We start from the raw sequence: 27,825 nt of genomic DNA on the forward strand, positions 1-27,825 counted from the left end.
CGTTAAGCACAGAGAGGAAAAATACAGTCATTGTATAGTACACCATCAGAACTATTATCACGCAATCGAAGAATAGTAAAACCTTACTTTTATACTTTTATACTCAGTATAGAGCAACTCGCCCTCCTAAATGATTATCAAATATTTTGAGAACCCTGAAGGCATCTAAGTCATATAAACATCAGCTACCTTCTCATAATCAACAGCCTCAGTGCTTGCTGAGTTCTCACAAAGCGTGTCAAGGACAAAAGGAGCCATGGTGTCCATCCCCAAGGACGCTCAGTCTCAGAGGAATAAAAGCCTCTCTGAGGAACGATGAGAGAGTACAAGTGCTTTAGCTTATGATTCTGATTGCCTACTTCATGAAAGGCTTGGAAACGTCGTATCTGCTAAAACTAAGTTTGCTGTAATAGAATTCTTGGAAGGGCAGGCCCACAATGCAAGCCTTGAGAATAAGTGGGATTTCAGAAATTTGCTCTAGGGTCACCCGTGAACATGTGGTTCACAGATGTGTTTTGTTTGATTTACATGTTGCATTTTCAACATTTTAATTAGTTGCCAACAATTTAAATTAAATCACCATCCGCACAGCTTCGGTTATTTAACTACCTGCCTGGTTCCTGTCATGAGTTGTGCTTGCAACCCTTAACGTACGGATAGACTCGTACCCCATTCTCATTGTCACAGGTGACTGTGAACCTTGGTAAGTATTTTAGAGTCATTTAGTTTGTTCACACAGTGTCACAAAGTTCTGCCTTGCCGCACGCTAAGAAGAGGCCATAAAACTATTTTTCACAGTAGTCCTTTGTAGAAACTGATGCCTACCCAGCCCGATTTGGACTGAACTCAAGGAAAAGTTATTGTTAAAGTGTTATTTCTTCTATTGTTCTCACTCTATTGTTGCATTTTTATTGTGCTAGTAGAATTTAATGAACTATATTTTGTAGGCAGAGAAAGAATACTATCGTGGTATGCATCGGTGGAGTTTAGCACAAATAATCATCAAACCTGTCCAAAGACATTAACTCTGTATTTGGCCTCTGCTAAAGCTGAGGCTGCTGCAGTATACATATGGGAAATGAAAAGACAGAGCCAGAACTTTTGGCTACCAGCTGTTATGATCCATCTCCTAGTCATATCCCTTCCAAGTGAGATTCCGAACCCCAATACTTGAAGACCACTACCCCAAGCCCTGAGGAGAAGAGGGGATCAGCATTACTAAGTCACCTAACTCAGCCTGGAGGATGTCACATACCAATCGTGGTCACATGGTAGTTACACTGGAGTATAGAAGTGACCCTGGGAAGCTGACTTTGTTTTGACAAAGGATAGGGCAACGTTTAGTTCCTCAGGAAGATAATATTGGCTTGTTTGAAAATTTTTGATATCCGGCAAGAAAGGGAACACATTAGATTGAGAACCAACTGGTGTAGCCATTAGTAACTAACCAGGTAGGGAGTCTTTCTCACCAAGTGAAAGACACACAGACAACAGCAGGGAAAATCATGTTTTCATATCCCAAACATATTCCAAGAAAGTATTGATTGTTTCAAATACATGTGTCTTATTTTCCCACATAAAATGCTGCACTATATCTTCTCTATAGCTTAGAATCTGTCATACTTCTCTATGCCATGTTTTCTAAAATAAATCTCCAAAGACCCTGTTTGATATCTTCAGACATACAGGTTCTGTGTCCCTAACCTCTTTGACCTTTCTCTCTTCGCTCATTATTTTATGATTTTGCATAGCCTTTATTTCCACAGCACCTCGGTTTCCCTGCCTTCAATCGCCTTTTCAGCATCAGCAAATGTGTCACTCTCATGGTAGCGATCTGAAGTTTGCCACGGATAGGGCGAATCTATAAATTCCAAAAAGAGGGGATGACTGCAAAGAAAAACAGGACCAGGAAAGTCCCCTGCTGCCAAGGCTGCCAACCGGAGAAGATCTCTGGAACCCACATAATGGCAACTGAGAACCAACTCCAACAAGTTATCCTCTGACTTCCCCATGTGTGCCCTTCCCCCACACAATAAATATCTAGAGTGCAGTAAACAACAGCAAAAACAAAAGAGATACCACACCAGTAAAGTAGGCAATAGTGTTAAGTTAGGCACTAGATCCGTGACCTCCGGGACGCATCCTGTGTCAAGCTGCTTACTAGTTCTTTCCCCGTTGGACCAGATGCCGGCACACTTTTAAAAATTAATTAACAATGTGGAATTTTCCTGACAAAAAAACCTCATAAAAGCAAAGTTAATAGTGTTGTAAGACAAACTGGCCTTGGGGAGATTCTGTATGATTAAAAATTTTAGAATCAAAAGATGTGCTGTGGATTTCCTGGATTTTTCATTTGATCCAGGAGTGACTTCTGTCTTGTTTAATGACTCAATTGCTTCAAATTTATACATTATAGAATAGAATACATTCCTCAAAATGAACTGCTCTCCTAGATACCATAAGACATCTTTCACATTTTCACACTTACATAGTGTGTTTAATTTTTTTAACTTTCATTTTAGAATTTTACCAATTTCCATACTTTGAAAGTCTGTTTCTGTGGTTTTTTGTTTTTGTTTTTTTAAAGTAGATCCCAGCTGGGTGGTGGTGGCATGGGGGAGGCAAAGGCAGGTGGATCTTTTAAAAGTTTATTATCATGTCAGGATTGTCAGCCTCAATAAAAAGAATTTATCTTGTTTTAATCACAAAAGCATTAATATATCTTTTTCTTTTCGTCAAAAAAGCAGGCAGTGGTGTCTTATAGGTATCTATATTAATATTTATTTCTTTAATATTTCTTTTTTTTTAATAGAACCCACTTTAAGGGTTTATTAAGAGGGAATAAGAGGGGATGCTCTGGCCTGTCTGAAGTGTGGTGTGGGAAGAGAGCATGGACCCGGTGTCCAGCTTTTTTTTTTTTCTCCTCATTTTTTTCATTAAAACTTTCCATCTCCTTCCCTCCTCCTCCCTCTTCCCTCCCCTCCCTTCCAACCATACCCCCACTCCCTCCCTCTCCAAGACAAAGAGCCATCAGGGTTCCCTTCACTATGTTAAGTCCAAGGTCTTCCCAACTCCCCCTAAGTCCAGGAAGGTGAGCAACCAAACTGACAAGGCTCACAGTGAGCCCATCCATGCTGAAGAGTTCAAGCTCATCGCCGTTGTCCTTGGTTTCTCAGTCCTCCTCCACCGTCAGCCACATTCAGAGAGTCCGCTTTGGTCCCCTGTTCCATCAGTCCCATTCCAACTGGACTTGGTGGTCTCCCGTTAGATCTGTCCCACCGTCTCAATGGGTAAACGCACCCCTCACGGTCCTGACTTCCTTGCTCATGATCTCCCTCCTTTTGCTCCTCATCAGGACCTTGGGAGCTCAGTCCAGTGCTCCTATGTGGGGCTCTGTCATTTTCTCCATCCAACTCCAGGTGAAGGTTCTATGGTGATATGCAAGATATTCATGAGTATGGCAATAGGATCTGGACATTTCTGGCACCCTCTCCTCAGCTGCCCAAGGAACTAGCTGGGGGCGTCTTCCTGGACACCTCGGAACCCTTCTAGAGTCAAGTCTCTGCCAACCCTAGAATGGCTCCCTTAATTAAGATATATAATTCCCATAATATTTCTTTATTTACCATTGCGAAGCAAACAATTTCTGAGTAACACATCACATTTACTGAAAAACCATGAGAAATAGGGAAATGCATCCTAGTGTTAATCCTAAAACTAAATGGCAATAGAACTGTTTTGTTTCATTTTGTCTTTAGACAGAATCTTTATATACAGCCCTGGCTGTGGCTGAACTCACTATATAGATCAAGATGCCCTTCAACTCACAATGAGCCACCTGCCTCTGCATGTATTAAAGGTATACACCACCATGCCAGCAAAGAACCATTCTTTACAGGTAGTATAACAGCTAAAATAATTTACCTAAAACAGCATTTGTATGAACATTTTTTTTTTATTTTCATGCATCCAAACATCAAGAAAACTAGGGACCTTGTTCTTCATATTCTTATTTTAGAATGCTCAGTGGAAATGAGAAAAAAGTCAGTGCACTTTATGTGTGTGATTCAGTATGTGCTTCTATTTTGTTTATGTCAACAATAATTAGAGCCATAATTTAATAATATGCCCTATAAGCATTAAAATGTGTTACTGGTTTCACTTTTTAATAAGCATGAATGAGCAAAAGGATTTTTAGAATATCAGTTATATTTTAATATTTCAAGACTGTTTGACAAAGGGCATTCTTTCAAAATTATAAATAAATATGCTCTTAATGTTTCTTATTAAATTAATATTTAAAAGTTACAGATTTTAAACAACTCATTCTAGCTTCTAACTTAAGAGAAATCCACAGAAGCTGGTCTTAGAGAGAGAGTACAGTAGGCTCTAAAAATGCAGCAGGTAAGCTGGTATTCTTCTAATACAAACATCAAGGGAGAAAATGACAGAAATTTAATAAGATGTAATTAAAACTTAATAGATCATTGGAAGAAAATTTTCAACCATCCCAATGACATTTGAGCTCCTTTAGGAGAAAGATTCATTTATTCTTCAGTATATGCATTGCACATAAAAGGCAAAATAAAATTACTGTAAAAATAAGCCTAAAACAAAATACAAATGTAAAGAAATATGAATATAAGTGAACATTGCCATTATAGGCACACATGGAAGATAGATTCCTTGAAGATAAAAATATTAAGCAAAAATTGCAAAAGATTCCACCAGAACTACCTTTAAAATTAAGAAGTAAAAGTGGTATTAAACTTGAGAGTCATGATTGCCAAATCAACCAAATTCATGATGACCCAATTAAAGCAAGCTGTATTTTGTGTTGCAACCTACGACTGGCTAACTAGCTGTCTCACTTGGAATTAGAATTCAGAAGCACAGACCCTGCTGACCTCTTGAGGTCCTTTTGTAAGAGAGAGAAGGTGTTCACAGGGGTGAGAGAGTTGGTTGTTACAGTTGTTAGAAAAATACAATGAAAGGGAAGGAACAAGCATAAGGATATTAATCACTAGAAAACGGTTTGCAGGTTTAGTGTAAGTTGAAAAACATTTCTAGCGATTGACATCAGGTTTAAGAAACAGGAACGTTATTCCTTAATTACAAAAAGAAATCTTAACTTGCAAGAGCATAACACAGGTCAAAGAAGAACTTATTCTTTAACCATAAACAGTAACCTTAACTTGCACACGGCAAACAGGAATTTATTCTTAACCTTCTTAACTGCAAACAGAAACATTAATCTCCAAGAGATATTTCTTCCTGTTTTGGTCTCCCATTAACTTGCAAAGTATATTGTTGCTATTTTGGGTCTGACAGTAGCCCTTTCTGTTTATTTTACAGCTTACATCTTGCACGACTTTTTTATTATTAAAGTCATTTGAAAATACTTAATGCATCAGTGTATCTAAAAGCCTTTGCAGTTCCCTGGATAGCAGAAAATGCTCTCTGTCATCTTCAGCCCTAAAGATCTAGCCTTCAGAGAACACTTGTTGCTTTTCTCTGGAAGCATTTACATAAATTTGCAAGCTGGGACTAAAATTGAGTCTTTAGATAATGACCTTAAGTCTGCTTAGGACAGTGTCAAAGATAATGTACTCTAGATTAGGTTGGACCCCAGAAGGCTGACCGGTCTTCTAAAATTAGCTATTGCCGTTGTTCCTTACCCCTGCTTCATGTTTCTGTGTTGTCTGCAACATACAGAATATGAGTCATAGAACTAGACTCTGACTGAGTCATTATCCAAGAGGAATAAACCTTTAGAAGTGTATGCTGAGATATGGAAAAAATATAAAAATGTTCAAAGACAATACTTCAAAAGAAATAATAGCATTTTCCTCCTTTTAAATAAGTCTTTGAAATTTAAATATTCAATATGGTTAAAGAAAGAAGGAGATGCAGTTTCCTCTAAAAAATCTGTGGAAAGATGTCTCTGAAGAAAAAGAGTAAAAACGTATGTAAATTGTCATATAAACTGAGAGTCTCTTTAACAGATTTTTTGACTGAATATTCCATGTCAAGAAACCACATCCAAAAAATAATTCCAACGTCACTCCTAGCTAACCAAAGATATTTGTTGTGGCCTTAATGATAACAGAGTAAAATTAAAATAATATAAATATCACAGCTACATATTTTCCATTCACATGGCAAAATTTAACTCATCACCTAAAACAATAATTCACAAACAATTGAAAGAATGTGAAAACAAATGAATGCTATTATGTGAGCTATAAAATTACTTGCATGGTGGAATGTCAAAAAAGAACTTAAATATGTACTTTTTTAAAAGAAGAAAATACATTAGAGCATTAATAGTAACTCTGCATAAATGTGAATAAATTTAATTTAAAATAATTTTCTGTAATTTCCTGTAAATTATGGAAGAGGCATATTTTCTACTTGCTGTGATAAAATGCCATGACCAACATTACACGAAAGAAGGACTTATTTGAGCATAGGGTTTAAGAGGAAGGAGTCCATCATAGCCATAAGCAGTAGGCATGACAGAACAATGAGCTAAGAGTTCACATCTTGAACCACAGAACAAAGTAGGGAGAGCAAACTGGACATGGTGCAGAATCTTTAAATGCTCAAAGCCCGCCTCTAGTGACATACTTCCTGCAGCAAGGCCACTCCTCCTAGACTTCCCCAAACCACCAGCTGGAAATCAAGTCTCAGCTGACCAATGCTATCAGGGAAAATTCTCATTCACTCTTCAGAGTCAGCTTAAACAATAAAATCCTCAAATGCTCTCAGTTATCTTTATCTTGTTACAGTTTTTCATACATTGGCCATAAGCACATGCCAGTTGCCTTATTTCTCATAAATGCTTTCTCATGATGCTGTTATTGCCAGGCACAGGTCGCAGCAGAACACTTGACACTGTTTAAGCCACTGACTATGTAAAAACCTTCTCTCTTTAATTACTTCAATGTGCTCCAGACTAGCTATCATCCCTTACTGTCTTATAGCTGTTTCATTCTCTTCTCTGAAGCAGTCAAGGGCCCAAGATTATGTCCCAGTAGAGTTCATATATGTAGCCATATATGAAGACATCACTTCTTTCCTGTCCCCTGGTCCCATTGATCTTGACATCGACCTGTCCTTTGTTCCTTATTTGGGCTTCCCAGCACTACAACGAGCTTTTCCTAGGAGTTTTCGACATTGTTTTCACTGCCCATAGTACAAGTGGACAGTTCGTGTTCTGTAGAGCAGAAGAAAACTCAGGGGATCCAGGCAGAACTGCTTAACAGCCAGACTTCCAATTAATGTAGGTTCATTTGCACCAACACAGAAGAGCCTATGTTGTCTGAGAAATCCAGAACTACTTTTGTATCACCACTGGATATTTGCCTTCTTGTTCTTTGCTTTACAGGATGTGTGCCCATCCTCCAAGTCTAACCTTGAAAGATGAGCAAGATCGTATAGAGTCGGCCTGACAACAAAAGCCCACCAAAATTTGGCAAAGCAAGGAATCACCTATATTCTTCCCACTTTTTTCAAAATTTATTTTTAAATTTACAGACTAAAATCACATGGCTTCTCCTTCTAGATGATACCTGAAGTACATACACTGCAGAATGGTAAATCTGGTGAATTGGCATGGACTAGCCACCCGTCATTATCAATGGTGGTAAGAGCAATCTGTCTCCTAGCATTTGTGAAGAGACAAACCATCCTATGTTCTGTTTCATGACCTATAATGACCAAGTTCTTCTAGGATGTGACATACACACTTAGGGAGCGTCTTTGCATAAAACCATAGTGTCCTTCATTTATGTGCCTGACACGAGTCGCTCGGAGCTTGGCTGAACCAACCAATATAGTGCAGTAATTTCATAATTTATTCTACCTTTCATATCTCTGTTTTCACTTCTTCCCTCTTGAGTAGTCGAGAGTGCAGGAATATCTTTAACAAACTTTTCTAAAATAATGCAGGCATCCTATTTTTACTAAGTCCTTGCTGTGTCCTAAGCCATCTCTAGGAAATCTTTCCTGCTCTTCAGTCCCACGTTGTGCTCATACTCCTAGAAATAAATGGGTTTGATGACTTCTTGACAGTTGTGCATTGGAGCCTTTGCTGCACCTATCGCTAATCACTGCGGAATCCACTGCATTACATACTTAAACCCACCCTTCAATGCTTTCTCACCTGCCTTATTTCTCTATCAAATACATTATCAAGGTCATCTGTAGACAGAGCGATTAATAAGGCATCAAACAAGAACACCGTACATTTAGAAGCAGGGAAGTTTGCCAATATAATTACAATACAACCATATTGTAATGACTGAAAACTCACCATTCCTCACGTCTAAAACAGAGAACTGAAGTTAAAAATGTTAGAAACAGAAACTATCAGTCATATATTCTAATATATGACTATTCCAAGCTATAATCATTGAAGCTTTATTTCTGTTTTAACAAGGCAGTTTAATTGACTCTTAGTGGCTTCTTTTCAATGCATTGAGACACTGGGTATGGTGTCAGGGAAGGAATTCACGGTACATTTTCAGGGTGTTATTTCATCACTTTTTCCCAGTCCTCGCTCAGAAGAATCCCCATGCCTATAAACCAAGCATAATGACTAGAAATCTTAGTCACTTGTATCACACTTATATATTCATTGGTCAAATAAAGGTTATTTTTAAACTAATTTCGACTTACTCAAATTTATAGTATCACTGCTTGTCAGTAAGTGATAACATTTGGCTTTCACGGGTTCATGAAAATTACAGTTGTTAAATTTCAGAGCAAGGGTTTGACACTGGAATAAAAATTAGAATAAGAGACAAGGATCTTATATGCTACAGCTGACCTTTCATTTCATCATAGGACTGGTAAGAGGACATTCTAGTGATGTTTTCTACATCCTTTTTTTTAGGGAGAAGAGATTAAGAACTTAAGGTGAATGCTTGCTTTCAGAATTGAAAGACTTAAGACCAGGGACTATAAGACTAATGTGTAATAGATAAGGGAGTGAGAGACCAGCATCCAAGACCTCTAACCATCATTCAACATACTAAGATATTGAAGTCTATCAAGGCCTTAAAAGTATAATGTCAGGAGCCCCCTGGATTTGTACTGACAGCATAAAAGCTGGGATTTGAGAAGTGGGGTACTTTTGTGCATTCTTGGGACCTTCCCCAAAGTCGACAGGAGGGTTGTGTTAAGATATCACATTCCCTGCCGAACACTCTGCTCTCCACCCTGCTGTTCCTGCAGGAAACTACTGCCTTCCATTCCAGTCTTTGGTTTCTCATTTTGATTGCCACACGTTTTTTTTTTCTGAAAGGTAAAATTATTGTTTTGAACCATGGCCGCCCTCCCAAAACTAAACAAAGCAATGACAGAACTGCAGCTGACTATTCCATGGAATGGCACTGCCTCCTTTCGAGGCGAAGTCTCTGGATAAAGCAATCTTGATAAAGCACACTTGACTTAAGCATATGTTTTCCAAGCAGTTCTATTCCATTATCTGAAAATTTAGTACCATTCTGTAGTCCTAAGTGGGATCAGCATACATTTTCACTATAGAACTGTCAAAATATAAAATGACCTTCAATAGAACCTAATAGGTAAATAAAGTAACAAAAGCAACTTCTTTATCAAAGGGCAGTACAGTCATATTTAACAGGGTACTTCTGATTCAAATAATTAATATCTTACTAAGTACATCTATTTGCTGTTTGAATACCTTATTTACAGGCTAGCATATTATTTGGGTTTAGTTGGGGTTGTTATAACCATTATAATAAAACCCATGAATAAGGCAGAGAGATTTGTTAGAGCAGGCAAGGAGTTATAGTGGCATTGCTTGCCCAGTAGAACTCGGTGGTGTTCTGAGGATATGTCAGATGTTCCCAAAGCATTGAGGGCCCCGTCAAGGAGATTTCCATCCACTCCACTGGATGCTGAAAGTGATTTTGAATGGGAAGACATTTCTGATTATTATTTGCTACAAATGCACATCTTTTTCTCTTCCATACCCCTTTTTGTTCAGCTTCCAAAATTGCTTGTCAAACAATGCATCTTTCCTTGGGTTACTTTCTGCTTGTGATTCAACATAGTCTGTTTCTTGAGGCAACGTCATATGTCTCTGGCTTTCTTCAAGGCACACAATTGCATCTATTCCACAAAAGAAGCCCACAACCAAAACATGGAACGTAAGCTGACACGGTTGCTCAATGGGGAAAGATGCTGTCAGTGCAAGCTTGAAGATTTAAGCTCAGTTCTCAGAACCCAAATGAGCACTGATGGAAATAACAGACACCGCAAAATACTTTTCTTCATATATGTGTAATGGTACACATATGTTGTCACACACAATAAAAGAATATTTTTATGAAATGTGGGACATGGTCCTCTTATAACATGTTCAATAACAATAAAAATATTTCTGACTTTAAATAATTGATCTCTGTACATTAGAAAAAAGTTATAAGAGTGAGAATGTACTCCTAGAATATTTTAAATGTTGATGGAAGTCTTCTTTTTCCCACCCTTTTCTAACACATGCAAAAGAATATAAAGAAGCAAGAAGCACTGAACACATGGCATTCCTGGTGGAAGTCCCTTCTCTGGCCTCCATATAAATTAAGGACTAATGTCTGCTTAGGTCCAGAAGGGTTCAGTTCTTATTTACCATCTTCATGTCTCTCCTTTGCAAGGATAGCATTCAAAATGTCTGGCTTGTCAATTACTTCTCCAAGAACTTGTGAAGTCATTTTGATGATCACAGTTTCTGTCATTAGTGGGCACACTGACAAATTATCAATGGCATATTTACACTAGTATTGGCATCCCCTGACAGCTGAGATGTTGGAAAACATACTTGAGCAACAACTTGTATAAAAAGCAAAAGTTTACCATCTGGCTGTTTGAGTTGAATGCTGGCGAGAGTTCTTTTGTTTGAACTACGAAGGACTGAGATTTCTGCCTCATTCAATGAAGCTCACAAAGTAAAAATGTTCCATTACATATTACCGTAGTATTTCCCTTGTGTTGAAAGCTATGTTGCTTCCTAAGAAGAAGTGAACAAACCAACCCTAGTTCCTTGGTATTATGAATTCTCCCTGGGGAAGAGTCAGCCCAACTCTCCAGAAACACTATATCTCAATGTTCATTCCCTAAAAGTTTACGTATTTCATAAGGCTACATGTGACATCTTGGTCATGCCAGGTTACTATACCAAATATCAAATACCCCTGACTAGCAACAAAACATTGATTTTTTTTTTAATATATCTGAAGGGTAGAACTTTAAGACCAAAAAGTCAGTAGACTATTTGGTGAGAGCTCCCTTCCTGATTAGGTGAGCATGATGAGGGAAAAGGGATCTTTGTTTATTCTCATAAATCACATCAAGAGACTACACATTCATGCCTTAAACTGCTTTCTAAAGTCTGCTCACTAAATATTATCTTGTTTGAGATTAAAATTCCAATATAGGAATGTTGGGGAGAAGCTACATTCAGATTACAGAGCATTCAAAGGAATGGGCTCTTTTATCTTAATGTTAAGCACTGGAGGGGAGGTCTCGAGTACAAGAGAGAGTGAGGAGGATGTGAATGAAGTTAGGGGGAGAGTGGATAGAAATAAAGTAAACACAGTCGTCATTTATGTAATTCTCGAAAAACATTCGACTTAGATAATATGATATGGGAAATTGGGAGGTATCAGGGCCTTAAAAATGCCCGCTAATGAAAACTTTTTCTCTCTTGGCCAAAAAATAGAAGTTCTACCAAGTGCCTGAGTAGAGACAAGATCCTGATTTGCCCCCAAAGACTAGAGTTAATTCAGCTGGACCAGCTAATCACCTGACCAGGAGAGTGGAGCTCAGAAAATCTGATTCACCTGAAAACATGCTAAGCCAATGGGGGAACAATTATGCCCCCTAATGAGATTAATAGACTCCTCTACCCACCCGTTCTTTAATGCAAGTCGTCCTTTAAGCCTGTCTGCTCCACTGAGTTCTAACTCAAGAAGTGCAGCGTTTCTTTGGCTTCTCTTTTCTCCTACAGCAGTCAACAGTCTAAGGGTGCTTACTCCACCACTCTGGGTCCCATCCCTCCCCCAGAAGGACCCTTCCCACTCCTCTGAAGCTCATTTGCTTTCTGTCAAAAGGCACAGCACAGTCTGCCTCTTGGTCAACACACTACTCCTGGCAGCTGCCGAGATTTACAGCTTGCCCGCCCTGTCGCTCTTCTTTCTAACTCGAAAAAATTAGTCCCTAATCCTCCTATTGACTGTGCTTGAAATTCTATTATTAATGAGACTAAGAACCCACAAAAAGGAACCTCAGTTCTGTTGGTGACAATGGAGTTTTGTTTTGAGAAGTAAGTCATAAGACATGTGTAAAACACTTGGAACAACTTCCTGGCTTTTAGTAACATGTTTTTGTTGGATTTTATTGACATACCAAATTTCTACTTGCACAGAGCCATTTTACATAAATGATGTTCTTCCTCTGACCCATTTCCTGTCTTCAGTATTGTGAGCTCCCAGAAAGTTAAAGTGTGTGTCTTCTTCATCCTTAAACTTAATGCCAATCACCCATGGGACATGGAACAAGACGTAACACAAACTCCTCTGGAGACCCTCCTCAGCCCACTTGGTCCTACATCTTTGAACTAAGAAGACTATGAAACTAAGCCAGGCTGCTCTTCTAAGAAATGAAGTGGTGTGGCACAAAGAGAATCAGATCAGCAGTTGCTGAAGGGTGGTATAGGGAAGGTACGTGACACAGAGAGTTTTGGAGTATGGGCGTCTGAATAGAAATATAAAACATGTATGTGTAAAGAGAAGGAAGCACAAGTAAGAAAAACAAGTAGAAGGCATTTAGCGTAGAAGACAGAGCAAGCCTGTTGGAAGTGGGAACGGCGGCACTGTAAGAAAGCAAAAGACAAGCCCAAGAATGGGTTTTCCACCCCACCCACCAAGACTTGGTATTTTGTTTTATTTAATATGTCATATATAGAACATCCTCATTCCTAATCTTCACAATAAGCATTCTAATTAATGGATTATACTTATGAGGGATTTCTGACAAACTATAGTAACTATGGTTTCTTATTTCTATTCTTGATACTCTGACTTCTGGGATCCTGTGGAGCAGGAAAGACTGAGATGCCTATGGCTGCTTCCAGGGAGTAAATAGCTTGCCTGTGGCATGCCAGTTGTACCCACACTAAGCAGCTCAGATCCCACAACGCAAACCACTTTTCATGTATCGCATTCTCTGAACTAAGACTAAGTGACTTAATCACCCCCAAGAAAAACAATTATTATGAGTAAAGTATGCCAGAAATAGATGCACATATTTGTGTCTGTCCACAATGACAGAATTTATTAGACAGCTATGGATTCACAAAGTTTAGCTGTTTCAATGACAGCATTCTATCATATAAGTCTGCCTGCATTGGTAACTGGCCAAGGCAATGTAGTTTTTTTTTATTGCAGTCTTAACAATATTAACTTTTATAATATAGCACAAAGTGTATTGAGATACATAGCAAACAGGATGAATACAAGTTCAAGAGGTTTCAGTCGAGTGGGCTGAGAAAGAGACATACGGATAAAAAATGAATGGAGCAAGTGCTGGGTGGGAGCTGTTGCTGAGGAGTCGGGGTTTGAAAGCAAAGCAGTTGTAGCTGTCAGTTAAAAGCTGAACTAGGTTGAGAGAACAGGAAATAGCAGATTCTCATTCAGGCCCAGGCCCGGACAGGCAAACAGGTGGACAGTGAGCCAGTCAAGTAGGCTGTGTCAATAGTGGGAACTAAGCCATGGCAAAGCTCCAGGGACCCCAAGGGAGGCTTCTGCTTATTGGTCCTTGATGGGTACACCAGGTATCACATGACAGATTTGTGGGGCTATGCCATTTTAGTGTCAGGTGTCCAACACTTTTTAGGGTCCAGGTGAGATACTTACTTCTTCCTTGCTCTATCTAATATGTCCAATAAGTTTTTAGCCTGCTTTCCCTGATATTATTTTAGTATACCCATGTGCCCCCACAGTTTCAATTGACCTCAATAAACTCATAGAGTGGCTCCCTTTCTAGTCATAGGAATGGGTCCCCCCACAGGATGTGGTGAGCTTTCTCTCTCAAAGTGGAATCCAAAGCTGCATGTAAAATGGAGTCCTGATCTAAGACATGGCTTGGGAAACTACAGTTCTAAACAATAAGCAGTAACTTAAAGCATGACATTGTCCAATATCTATAGTCATATCACCAAAACAGGTCCTTCAGCCCAGAAGCCAGGACAAGTACTTAAACTATGCAACTTTAAAGGTCTTTAGTTGACTTTACCTCTGCTTCCTTCAAGAACACTAAAGAATTCAAGCTTGAATTGGCTAGAGAACCCAGTGGGTACGATGACTGCTGTGCAGACATAAAGACCCCAGTGTGAGTCCCCCACTTTCATAGACGGCTGTTTGTCTTTAATCTCGGGACTGGGAGGCAAAGACAAGGAAATGCTAAAGGCCTGACAGCTAGCTAGTCTAGCATAATCAGTGAGCAACAGGTTCAGTGAGAGAGCCTAACATACACACACAAACACACACATGGAGATAGCAGAGGAAGACATCCAGAGTCAACATCTGGACTTCACATGTGCATACATGTGAACATTCACCTGCACAAACACCCTTACATCACAAACCAAAACACCTCAGCTGACCAGTTTACTGGTCCCATTTCTCTGCCCACTCATCATTCCTGCTTCCCCACGAGACCCTGCATGGCAGGATGGCTCTACCTTTACAGACTGTACATACAAATAAAAACTAACATCATAATAATTTCTATGTCTGTGTGCATTGCACACCTAACTAAAACAAGGACTACATACCAAGTATCAAGTATGTGATGATATCACATAGTTGAAATCAAGAATGTGATGATATCAATTTCAACTTAAAAATATCAGAGACAGCAGAGTATAAATAAGTGGTTTCTGATTGTGAGGATCAGAAAACACCTCAGGGGAGGCATGCATTTCAAAGGTGTGTCGAATGGCATGCAAAACGTGAACAAAACTGCAAGGAGGGTTGGAAGCCATCAATAAAGGGAACAGACTAAGCACAGGTTGAGACCATTTAGATTGTAGAAAGATGGATGATAAAGACCTAAGGAGGCCAAGCCTGGAGGAAAGATAAAGTTGGCTACATAGTCATCTTCTTTGAAATACTGGTCCTGTGTCTTAGCTGTAATAGTTAGAGTAGTTGTAGGTTCATACAAAATGCTAGATTCCAAATAGAGCAAAGCAAAACCTATAGTTGCTATCGACATACTCATGAGTATTAGTTACTTCTCTCTTGCTGTGATAGACACCATGCCAAGGCAATCGACAGAAGAAAGGGTCTTTTTGGGGGGCTGGAGAGATGGCTCAGTGGTTAAGAGCATTGACTGCTCTTCCAGAGGTCCTGAGTTCAATTCCCAGCAACCATATGGTTGCTCACAACCACTTGTAATAAGATCTGATGTCAACTTCTGTCTGCAAGACACATGCAAGGCAGAACATTGTATACATAATAAATAAATATTTTTTTTAAAAAAAGAATGGGTCTGTTTGGGCTTAAAGTTCCAGCAGGATAAGAGCACATCATGGTCAAAGAGAAGTGTGGCAGCAGTAACAGCTGAGACCTCCTGTCTCAAATAGCAAGAAAACAGAGACCAAACTGGGAATAGCATGTGACCGTTGAAACCTCAAAGCCTACCCCTAGTGACATACTTCCTCCAGTAAGGCCATACCTCCTAAGCCTCCCCAAATAGCACCACCAAATAGCCAAATGCCCAGACTATAGGAATATGTCATTCAAACCAGCACACCATGTATCAGTCACATGACAAAAGTCGGTGGCAGGCACGAAAGGATATTTGTACAGGTAAAGAAATGACAAGGGCTCAGCTTCTGAAGATTCTCACTTTGATGGCTCTATCACCATTTCCAGGATAAACATTTTCATCACTGTGTGACAAACGCAATAGATACTAAGGTGGCATTTTCAAGAATTAATACGACACATGCTGTGTGAAAGCATTATTCTCAGAGGCATTTTTCGGATGCTTCTAACATAACACCTTTTAAGAAATCATCCTAAGATGAAATCATAAAGTTTCACAATGTATGATTCCAGAAATAATGCATGGAAAATGGATTTATAACTGAAAAGTATGAGGAGGTTAAAAAAAAAGAGCGGTATAGTCAGTGTTTCTGTTCCATTAAATTTTAAATTACTTCAATTACATTCTTTCACCAGGACATAATGGGAATCTGTTAATAGATGTTTGTGAGATATTTTGAAGGGAAAAAAGAAGCACACAGTCAACATGGTCATAAAGTAAAAGAGAAAATCTGACTTCTATCTCAAGAGGTCTCATTCAGAAAGCCTGTGGAAATAACCTAGAAGTATATGATAAATCAAGGGAACAAATTAATGACCTAGTCAGGACCTTCAAGACAGACTTTCACTTGAATTCAAAGACCTATTGGGGAAAAATAGAAGTTATATTTTGGTTCATATTTTAATTATAGTAATATAAGCTTGAGGTCATTGAATTTGTAGCATAATCTTCAAAGAACCTGATTATTTTTAAAATAGAAAGAAAATAGGAAAGTCAAATCATTTACTACTTGGATACTTTTTGTTTATACAAGCAATGAAGAGCTAAAAGCACTCACTACACAATAAATATTGATTTTTCAGACTATCAAGCATTTAAGTCCATGCAGACAAAGGCACTTTGCTTAATCCCCCAGGACACTTAACATGTTGGACATGCAAGACGTAGAGTTCATATGGGGACACACTAGACAGAGATTTTTGGATTATCAACACAAACATTCTTTTTCATTCTTTTATTCAACTCTTAATAGTTTTTGTGACTTAAACACAAGTTTTTTGTTGAGCTTTAACAGAAACAGTGTCCTTCATTCCCAACAATCATACAATTGTGCTGGGAATCCTAAACCAACCATAATATAAAACTTGTTTCTATGTCGGATCAGCAGTTAAGAATTAGACATCTATCAACTGATGAGCTTACAGAATTACTACCATCTCCTCACTGGGTTTCCGATTGACCAAAGGCATCCGTGCATCTATCACTAGCCATTGCCTAATATGTTGGAGATACCAAAGAAACAGGAAGGGCACATGAGACAAGGAGGGACAGAGACTTTAAGGGTGGAAGAGAAGATCAGAACGCACATGATGTGAAAGTACAGGAGGACACACTGGGATGGGATGGGCTCAAGTGGGGATGAGGAGAGGAGGAGGTGAAAGAAATTAAACAAAAATTCTTCCCTGTTAGTTGGCTTCCATAATGCTAGAAGGGGAGACACAGACTACTAGGGGAGAAAAATCATTAAAGAATTTGCTCAGGAATGGACCCTGCATGCTATGATGCTGACCTTCCAGATAAAATATGCCTCTGGTTCAATAGTATTTTGAATGTTGTAAGGATGGCCGGCCAGTTTCTGGTTGAATTTTAGGACTCTCAGCAGGAGGAATTTATTTTGTGTACTGTAAGCCTGGTTAAAAAGCCACAGCTGGGGAGATCATGGGTCATAATAGGGAACTTTCTTTTGTTGTTTTTAATAAATGGATATTCTTTCAAACTGCATTCTACATACTTATGTTTAAATCCATAGATTAGAGTTGATCTCATCCCTAATCAGAGAAGCTTCACAGCGGGAAGCAGTTAATATAGAACTTCATATTGGGTCAAACAGCTGAGAATAATTGGCTACTGAGTTCTCAACTCTAAACAGGACATTATATCATACCCCTCCCCTGAGACTGAGATTTTATAGTAGAGGGTATGAGAATAATATTACAGCTCGACAATGGGGGAAAGTGCTATGAAATGCTGTTTTCTGGATGCAGTGTGGCTGTTGCACACAGGAACTAACAATGGCTATGGTCGAAGGACAAGGCTTAAACAAGTCAAGCCCTTCAAGATTCCAGTATGGGTGGGGCAGGTCACACCACACCCCAGTGCTAGCTAAAGAACTCTTGACAGTTAATGGTTCCAATGGGAAAGAAATCAGTTTAACTCAGTGATCTAGCCAGTGATACATTGCCTTTGATTCATAACCCCACCACCTTGCACATGTAAGCAATCCTAATTAAACCCAATGGGTTAAAAAAATAAAAAGGACATTGAAAGCCATAGGAGAATATGTTGAGAGGAAGGATTCCAGAGGAAGTGTAAGTGGGATAAGAGAGACAGATAAGATGTGGTAACTATGATCAAAACTCATTATGCACACAACTGGAGAATAAATAAAAATTCATTGGGATGGGAAGGAATATGAGATAATGCTGTCCTCAAAGCATTCACAGCACATAACGCGCAGACAGTAATGGCTAGCAATGCGCTTCCGTAAATATTGAGTGCCAAATATATGGTACAGAAAATTGATGTCCCAGGAATTCTACTTTACAGGCCACAACTTCAGTTAGGAGAATAGGTAAGCACATTGAACTTCAAGTATCTGAGGGTATAATCCATTATCCCCTTTCTATGATCTGAAAGAAAGTTTTGGGCACAGAAGCAATCATTCCTGAAAATGTAGGTAATTTTCCAATTCTGACAAGAAACAAACTCTGATGCATTTGTAACACTTGTCTTCCTCACAGAAGTTTTTGTGACCTGTTGGTATTGGTATTTAGTTGTTGTTTTTTTTGTCTTTTGGGATCCAAAAAATATCTAGAAAGCTATCTGTAAAATAGCAAGAGCACTCTACTGTAGAACCACATCTGTATGCAAGACTGATGGCCTGTGTTCGATTCCAGGAACACAATGTGGAACAAGGGAATGATTCTTCAAAGTTTTTCTCTCACATGCACATATGAGCACACTCACAGATTTACCACATGTACACAAACACCAAGATAATAAATAAATAAATAAATGTTGCATGAGGAGGTGGTAGCCCTTTGTTTGTCCCGGCTGCCCAGCTAGCTTACACCTGAAATAACCACACATAAATCATATTAATTAAATCACTGCCTGGCCCATTATCTCTAGCTTGTTATTGGCTAACTCTCTCATCTCGATTTAACCCGTTTCTATTCATCTGTAATCACCATGAGGTCGTGGCTTACTGGGAAAGATTCAGCACGTCTTATTCTGATGGCTCCATGGCAGTTTTCTCACTCTGCTTTCTTTCTCCCAGAATTCAGTTCTGTCTTCTCTGCCTACCTAAGTCCCACCCTATCAACTAGGCCAAGGCAGTTTCTTTATTCATTATCCAACAGAAGCAACACACAAACAGAAGGAACTCCTACGCCAAATAAATAATAAAAATTAACTTTAAAAATGTCAATTAAATATCAGTACATGGAACCAAATGAGAATAAAGCACATGCTATGTATAAAATTAAACTTTAGGGGGATGAAAAGATGACTCGGTGGTTAAAACAACTAACTGTGCTTGCAAAGGACATGAGTTTTATTCCTAGCACCCATAATGTGGCTCACAAATATCTGTAACTCCAATTCCAGTATATTCAATATACTTTTCTAGTGTTTTTGTGGGCACGAGTACACACGCTGCATAATACACGTATGTAAGCAAAACATATGTATAAAATAAATTATCTTTAAGTAGATCAGTTATTTTTTTTAGCCAAGTAGTGACAACTGTTTCTGATCTATTTAGTTCTCTTTTTCTCATCATTCCTTGTGACCAGGCCAACATCTGGGGAATGTTGCTGTTTAGTTGCACAAGCTTTTGAGTAAGTCATATCGTATCTCGTATTCTAGCTCAGTCATTACTAGTCATGAGACCTTGACCAAATCATTCCGGAACCTCTATGTGTCATGCTGTTTAATAAAATCTGAAGGGTAAATAAAACTCAAAGGAGAATCATGTACTGCTGTCTGGGGGCCAGCTTCCAGCAGCACAGAACTCTGATAGAAATCCACAGAGCTGGTGGAGCTACACTTTCTGTCTGAGGGGGGTTAGTAAAAAACGTGCTCACAAACTCTCTTGATGTTTTTTCCTTTATTCTCTTTCTTTAGTTTCTCTCTCTGTGTTTTTTCACAGCTTTTATACCCCAACTGATTTTTTTTTAGGCAGTACAAGAGTTAAAATGGTTGCATTCCATTTCTCAAGTGAATGATTATAGGTAAAAACACGTTTTTCATCTCCCTTACATGACTAACCATGATTACAGGTAAAAAAAAAAAGAAAAAAAAATTATACCAAGAACTCACATACATCCATACACAAACAACTTATAGATTAACCATGTGGCAAGCAAGGTATTCTTGTCAAGTCTTTTACTGTCAGGCTGCATTTTGTAGTTACAAAGAAATGACCAATTTCATTACTACTTTTCTTAAAAAGATAATCTTATAAGGAATCTTAAAGAAATAGTAAACCTAAACTTTTAATTATGAAAAAGAATCAGTCAGCTCTGCCTTAAATCTTTAGGGTACATATCCATTCATTAGTAATTTTTTATATCAGGATACTGAGGGCAGAAATGGGTATAAGGAATGGATCATAACCTTTGGTTATCAATCACACTTTGCAAGGAGAGTACGGCAGCCAGTAATAATTGGACTGCTCTGTTCTTTTGCCCTGACCTTAAAGAGTTCTGCATTCACCTTTCTGCTTGGCCGTTCCCCTGCACGGGAGCCATGGCGCCCAGCCGGAATGGCGTGATCTTGAAGCCCCGCTTCCACAAGGACTGGCAGCGGCGAGTGGACACTTGGTTCAACCAGCCGGCACGCAAGATCCGCAGACGCAAGGCCCGGCAGGCGAAAGCACGCTGCATTGCCCCGCGCCCCGCGTCCGGGCCCATCAGACCCATCGTGAGGTGCCCCACAGTGCGCTACCACACCAAGGTCCGAGCTGGCCGGGGCTTCAGCCTGGAGGAACTCAGGGTGGCTGGTATCCATAAGAAAGTGGCTCGCACCATCGGCATCTCCATGGACCCAAGGAGGGGAAACAAGTCCACCGAGTCCCTGCAGGCCAACGTGCAGCGCCTGAAGGAGTACCGCTCCAAGCTCAAACTTTTCCCCAGGAAGCCTTCCGCTCTAAAGAAGGGAGATAGTTCGGCTGAAGAACTTAAATTGGCCACTCAGCTAACAGGACCTGTGATGCCCATCCGGAATGTTTATAAAAAGGAGAAAGCAAGAGTCATCACAGAAGAAGAGAAGAACTTCAAGGCTTTTGCCAGCCTTCGTATGGCCCAGGCCAATGCCCGGCTCATTGGCATCCGAGCAAAGAGGGCAAAGGAAGCTGCAGAACAAGATGTTGAAAAGAAAAAGTGATGTGCTTTTGGAATATTGCAATAAATTTTCCATAAAGCAAAGCAAAAAAAAAAAAAAGAGTTCTGCATTCAACTACATGCCTTTCTAAAACTTTAGATTGCCTTCTTGGGTTTTTCAGCTCAAAGCTATGTAACAAAAACATTTTAGTTTCATTTTTTTTATTTTCAAAACTTTGCTTCATCTGTGATGTACTCTGAGACCTGTGAACACATCTTCCAACATAAAGGTTAAAAGAATTTAAACCAGCTGGGCTACCGGGACTCAACTGTTAGCCATTAACTTGAGCTACAATCCATGTGGCTCCTTAGGTGAGACTCACAGACCCTGGCTGTGAAACATGTCCTTGTATTTATTTCTACTCATCAAAATCCTGTATAAGCTATGAATATTACTATCAATTCAGACAGTACCGCCTAGGGAGTGGTCATCTTCTTTTTTTTTTTTTTTTTTTTTTTTTTTTTTTTTTTTTTTTTTTTTTTTTTTTTTTTTTTTGTGCTGATCACATTTTATTCGGTACTTTGATTTTTTTTTCCTCATTTTTTTTATTAAAGATTTTCATCTCCTTCCGTCCTCCTCCCCCTTCCCTCCCCTCCCTTCCACCCATACCCCCACTCTACCCCTCTCCAAGAAAAAGAGCCATCAGGGTTCCCTTCACTATGTTAAGTCCAAGGTCCTCCCAGATCCCCCTAAGTCCAGGAAGGTGAGCAACCAAACTGACAAGGCTCACAGTGAGCCCGTCCATGCTGTAGAGTTCACGTTCATTGCCGTTGTCCTTGGTTTCTCAGTCCTCCTCCACCGTCACCCAATATTGCTCTCATTTCCAAGAAGTTACCAAGAGATAACACACTATATTACAGGCAGTAGGGATCTCTCTATATCCACTCACACCATACTAAATACCAGAGGCACAGCAAAAGTAAAAAACAGTCCAGGGTCTGCAGTCCCGTGGCCTTGCCTAAATGAGATTCTCCTATCAGAGGATTCCCTTCTGGTTGACTGACACCTGGAACTTCCATTGCAACTGGCTGCTCCTCTGGCATGGCCAACGGCAATTATGAGTATCCAAGTAGATAATTTACATGAAACACCTGATGTTTAATAAGTTTATTTAAAAACTAGATGTTTCTTTTCTGATCAAGTCTGAAGCAGGATTTAACTACTAAAAAAATACAGAAAAAGAGAGAGAGAGAGAGAGAGAGAGAGAGAGAGAGAGAGAGAGAGAGAGAGAGAGAGAGAGAGAGAAAAGCACAATGCCAAACAATTCTTCCTACCGCATTTAGGATGGACCAAAACCTCACTGCTGTCAGCATGTCTAAATGATTATATACCACGGAATCTAGGAAACCTTCGGGCCAAAGTATCAGATTCCTAAAGAAATGATGAAAAAGTAGAAGAGTCTTAGCTATAAAGGGCTCCGATCATCTAGGGAGAAAAGAGAGCTCAGGTTGTGCAAGGCCCTGCAGAGACTGGACTGCTGTTAAATGTGGCCATTTGATATGATCTCTCTCTCCACCTAAAGTTTACCTTCTACCTGACATGTTCTAATACTGCCAACAACCTGCTCCTCCCTCCTCATTAGGGAGGATATGTGGAATAAGACCTAGAAAGATTTACACTGTGATGCTGTCTCCCGGAACTCTAGCACAGTGATTTATTTGAGTATTGAATTCAAAACTAGGACCAGACATCCTTCATTATCATCTAATATGAATCTATTTGATTAACTAATTTAAAATCATGCATAATTCATCATATGCATTGTTCATTTGTAGTTCAGCATTCACTTCTCTAAATGAGGTTATGTATTAGCTCTGTTTCACTATTTCCATGTATTAAGTGATGAAGATATATATTTCTTTTTGATGGATAGAGGAGGGTTCTTTTTACAAAGTGGGTCCCTAATTTCTCTATGTAGCATAAAAATACTTCAAAACCCTTCCACAAACTTGCCATTTTAAAATCCTAATAATCATGTTTTACCGACCTACTAATAACATTTAATTTATGTTAAAAGCAAGGAATTCATAATATTAAAAAACTGATTTGCTCGTGTGAAATATAGTAATATGCTGAAATCTAGAATTTAAATCTGGCTTCTAAGTACTGCAATTTTCTGATGATCAACATGAAAATATTAGTGTACATTCTTTAAGCTATATGATTACTGAATCATTTTTTAAATTCTATCTCTATTAATATGACAAAAGAGGGGCCATGTAGGTAAACACTTGGGTCATTCAGGAGGCAGAAGGAACAAGTGTAGACTGTGATCCAAACATCCCACAGAATATATGCCATACCTATTTGAGGGTGATTAACTGACTAGAACATCAGAGACTACGGAGTACTAGAGTGTTAACAGAGGGAAGTCAACTTATTTTTGGTCACGCTTGGCTTGACCTAAATCTACTCACAGAGCCCCAACCCAAATGCTAGGAATGCCATCAGATAGGAGCTGACTACAATAAATACTTCCCTATTTTGTTGTAACCTGCCAAATTCATGTCCCTCAAATGTATTTATGACTTTTGTCATAAACTATGAAAACTTGTGGAATTGTTAAAACATTGAAATGTGGTATTTAGAGTAGTACCCTAAGTCCATGTTCCTAGTATGTGTTCATTTATATTTCATTCCAGAATAAATGCTCTTATTCTGTTTAAAGTGAGAGCTGTGCTCTTGCATTGATGGGCATTAACTATGGTGTTCAGGTAAAGGAGTCAGGAGGGATGCTAAAACAGACTCATATTGGCTACTTTAAATAATGTCATCAGGGCCTGGAACATGACAACCCTCTGCAGTGTTTTGGTATCGGGTATTGAGATAGATAAAGCAATAAAAGAACATTGAAAGGAAAAATAGCTGACATTAAAGTGCTGTCATATGAAGCTCAGACAAAATGGACTAAATCTTGAATCTTCTTTGTTATTAACAAGATGATCAGAGCAAAGTCAATTGCAGGGTTTACCTCAAAAGGAATGCTGATGTGGGAGGTCCTTTTCTCTATGGGTTGCTTGTATTGGTTAATGAATAAAGAAACTGCTTTGGCCTATAGCAAGGAAGAACTTAGCTAGATTTTCCCCCAAACTAAACTGAATACTGAGAAAAAGAAGGTGGCGTCAAGGAGAGGCAATGTAGCCCCAGCAGACACAGATGCTGGAATTTTACCCAGTAAGCCACAGACTGATGGACATACACAGATTAATGCAGATGGGTTCATTTAAGATATGAGTTAGCCAAAAATATGCATAAGCTATTGGCCAAACAGTATTGCAAATAATATGGTTTCTGTGTGATTATTTTGGGGCTGACCAGCCGGAAACAAACAAGTGGCCTCCTACAACAGAATGCCAAGATGCTTTACTTGAACTTGGGAGTCTATAAGGAGTCAGAAAATTTTTGAAGGGACCCATTCTACTAGGATATTTTAACCAGGAATTTCTCATTGTTAGCTAAGGCTTCCAAAGACTTTTGATTCCCTAGGCTAAAAGTTATTATTGTACCATTCCCATAATAGCATCAGTCTGTATACCTACCAATCATCCGATCACTTCCCATACACTGCTATAACCTCAGTGGAGTCATTAAGCATGCTTTACAAAGACAATGACACACTCTGCTTGGAAGTTATTCTATTAAATGCCACTAAGTGCAGCATCAAAGAAGTTTTAGCTCTAGGGAATAAGTCTGCTCTTCATTTTGATTCAGTTACAAATACTCAGTTCATAGGTTTCGAGTATCACACTAACATTCTACAATAATAGATACAAGGACATCAAAAACAGAGAGACTATTTAATATCCAAAGTGGTACACTTTTAAATGGTAAATGGATCACTGTTAGTAATCACACGGGGACAACAAACATAGGTACTTGCAACAGCAGACAAACAGGAATGTGTGAGTACATGCATAGTAAGGCAGGGGATTACATGTCAGTTCAGCACGACATAAGCACTGGCTTAAGGGCTGTTTGTCTACATATCACTCCCCTGTAAGTCCTCAGAGGACAATAGCATTTGAAAGTCAGTCTTCAATCAATTTATTCCAGAAATGTCTTCCCAAATGTCCATAGGCAAAGTGGAGTCAAGATTTACAGTCTTTGTGGTAGTTTGAATGATAACGGCTCCCTGTAGGTTCATATGCATTAATGCTTGGTCCCCAATTGATGGAACTGTTTTGAGATTAGGAGGCGTGGCCTTATTGGATAAGATGTGTCACTGAAGGTGGCCTTAAGGTTTCAAAAGACTCATCATTCCCAATATATCTGCCCCCACCTCTCTCTCATAGTTGTGTCCCAGGATGTGAGCGCTCAGCAACTGCTCCAGTACCATACCTCCATGACTGTTGTCATGCTCCCTGCCATGATGGTCATGGACCACAGACTCTGAAACTGTAAGCCCCAAATAAACTCTTTCTTTTATACATTTCCTGGGCCATTGTGTTTTTAATCACAGCACCGTAAAGGTAACTATGACAGTCTTCTATGAGAAACTATAGCAATTGTAAATTTTACAATCTGAATTTCCTGTAACTCACCCCCCCCCCCAAAATCTGCGGCACATTATTACCTAAAAAAGAAGTCAACATACTACTGGGAATGTAGCTAAATAGGCAGGAAATTTTATGAGATCACAAGTAAGAAAATTTCATGTAAAACTGATTAGATAAATTTGATAAAAGAATCACTCATTAAGTACCTTTTTGTGTGAAACTCAGATGTAACAGAAGAAAAACCTAGGAGGCGACCATGCAGCTAAGGGTTTTAGGAGGGCTTTTTGACTAAAAATAAGCAGGTATCAAGTGTTAAATCAAAGCACAGAGATGGTTTATTTTATGTGGTGAATGTTACTTCATAATGCACTGCTAACTATAGAGCATCCTAAAGGTACAGGAGAGAGTTATCGAAGCTATATGTTTATACATAATAAGGCCTTGGTGAGTAGATTCAAAAATACAAGAGGAAGCGAAGATAGTGGGGTGACTATAGCACAATTAACAAAAACCCAGAGTTAGAAATTAGGGTTCAACCTGAAGATCTGAAAAGCAAAACAGCCAGTCTTTGGCTCTTGCCTCTACCTCAGTATGAAATAGCAATCCTACCTCCACGAATCTCAGAATGAGACTGTGTTTGAAAACTGTCTCTTTCTGTCTTATATTCCTCTCTAGGGCTGGGATTGAAGGTGTGCACAACTACAGCCCGATTTCTATGCCAAACTAGCTTGACTACTGGGATTAAAGGTGTGTGTCACCACTGCCTGGTCTGTAAGGCTCATCAGGGTGGCTGTTTTACTCTCTGGTCTTCAGGAAAGCTTTATTTATTAAAATACAAATGAATTAGCACTACAGGTGACTGTGGTCAAATTATACTATAGAAATGCAGGAAAATTCACAATGAAACTCAATTAGCTTGCATAACTAATATATGTTAATGAAGGCTTAAAGTATTTGAGAACTTCAAGGAAAAAAACAATAAGACCAACACAGAGTGATGGCAACTTTAAGGAGCAGAAAAGCTTTCTGGCAGGAAAAAGGATTTGAAAACAGCACTGGACCCTGGAAAAGATTTTGACGTTCAAGGGAGACAAGAGGAATCTGGAAGACAGAATGCATGTAAAGAGAAGGGAGGAAGCTAAGCACTTTAGTGCTGGGGTCCATGACGGGAAGGGTGGGCCAAGGGCTAGCCTGTGGTCATCAAGCTCCATACTTTCTGACACAAACTTCTTGGTAGCAGGAGCAAAGGGGTGTCTCAGTTATAACCTCTAAACATTTCTGTGATTGCTGTGATTATTCATGAGGATTACATGCCTTTGGGAACTAGAATATTGATGGATACATTTGTGCTCTCAAATGCAAAGGTAAAATCCCTCAAGCCGGCCCAGCTGTGAGCAACCTAGATAAGAAATGAAGCTATGCAGGTTTGTTAATATAAAGGCAAAAGAAGGAAAAAAAATAAGTTTGCAAACTAGCAAAGTTCTCTTTGGATTTTTGCACACTAAAGCCTTAAATAAAATACAGCTTTTCTGGATAACATAAGAATGGACACTTTAAAGATGTGTTCACACACTTTTGAATTTCTTGAAAACGAAGAGTGATCTTTCTTTGACATAACACGATAGAATAGTCAGGATATTAATTTAAAATTCCTACAGAAAATATCTTATAGACATTTTAAAAATAATAACTGACATTTAAATTGTGCTTGCTATGTGTCAAATACTATTTTAAACAATTTAATAGATATTTATCAAAATAAATGTATGTTCAAATGAGATATTATGACTCCCCAAACAACCAAACAACCAAATTGATAAGAAGGATGAAGAACCATGGATAATCTATCAGCTGGGATCTGAAAAAAATATTTTGAAAAACCACTATTACAGATTTCCTCCAGTGGAGATCACAAGCCCAATGATAGCGAATATTAGCACAGCTCCTCCTATGGAGCTGTGAGACAGTTGTAGAATGTTAACAGATAAGTTTACTTGCCTTGTATAGTTCTAAAAAGATTGCTTGA

The 27,825-nt window shown here is 38.9% G+C and overlaps 1 protein-coding gene across 2 annotated transcripts; it reads left to right on the forward strand.

Moving 5' to 3' along the window:
• The first annotated feature begins 20,670 nt into the window (after positions 1-20,670).
• LOC119815696 (60S ribosomal protein L13-like) lies at positions 20,671-21,306 on the forward strand. Of its 2 annotated transcripts, XM_038331965.1 has the most exons (2): positions 20,671-20,937; positions 21,079-21,306. In XM_038331965.1, exons 1-2 carry the CDS (start codon positions 20,671-20,673, stop codon positions 21,304-21,306), a joined length of 495 nt encoding a protein of 164 aa, XP_038187893.1. The 2 variants fall into 2 exon arrangements, with proteins under 2 accessions (XP_038187893.1, XP_038187891.1); XM_038331963.1 differs by having other exon boundaries at positions 20,671-21,306.
• The last annotated feature ends 6,519 nt before the right edge of the window (positions 21,307-27,825 follow it).

Source organism: Arvicola amphibius, chromosome 5 (assembly GCF_903992535.2).
Source record: "Arvicola amphibius chromosome 5, mArvAmp1.2, whole genome shotgun sequence".
Taxonomy (NCBI): domain Eukaryota; kingdom Metazoa; phylum Chordata; class Mammalia; order Rodentia; family Cricetidae; genus Arvicola; species Arvicola amphibius.

Excerpts from the sequence above, each read along its gene's own strand:
- LOC119815696 (XM_038331963.1), top strand. The coding sequence starts at position 20,671 with ATGGCGCCCAGCCGGAATGGCGTGATCTTGAAGCCCCGCTTCCACAAG.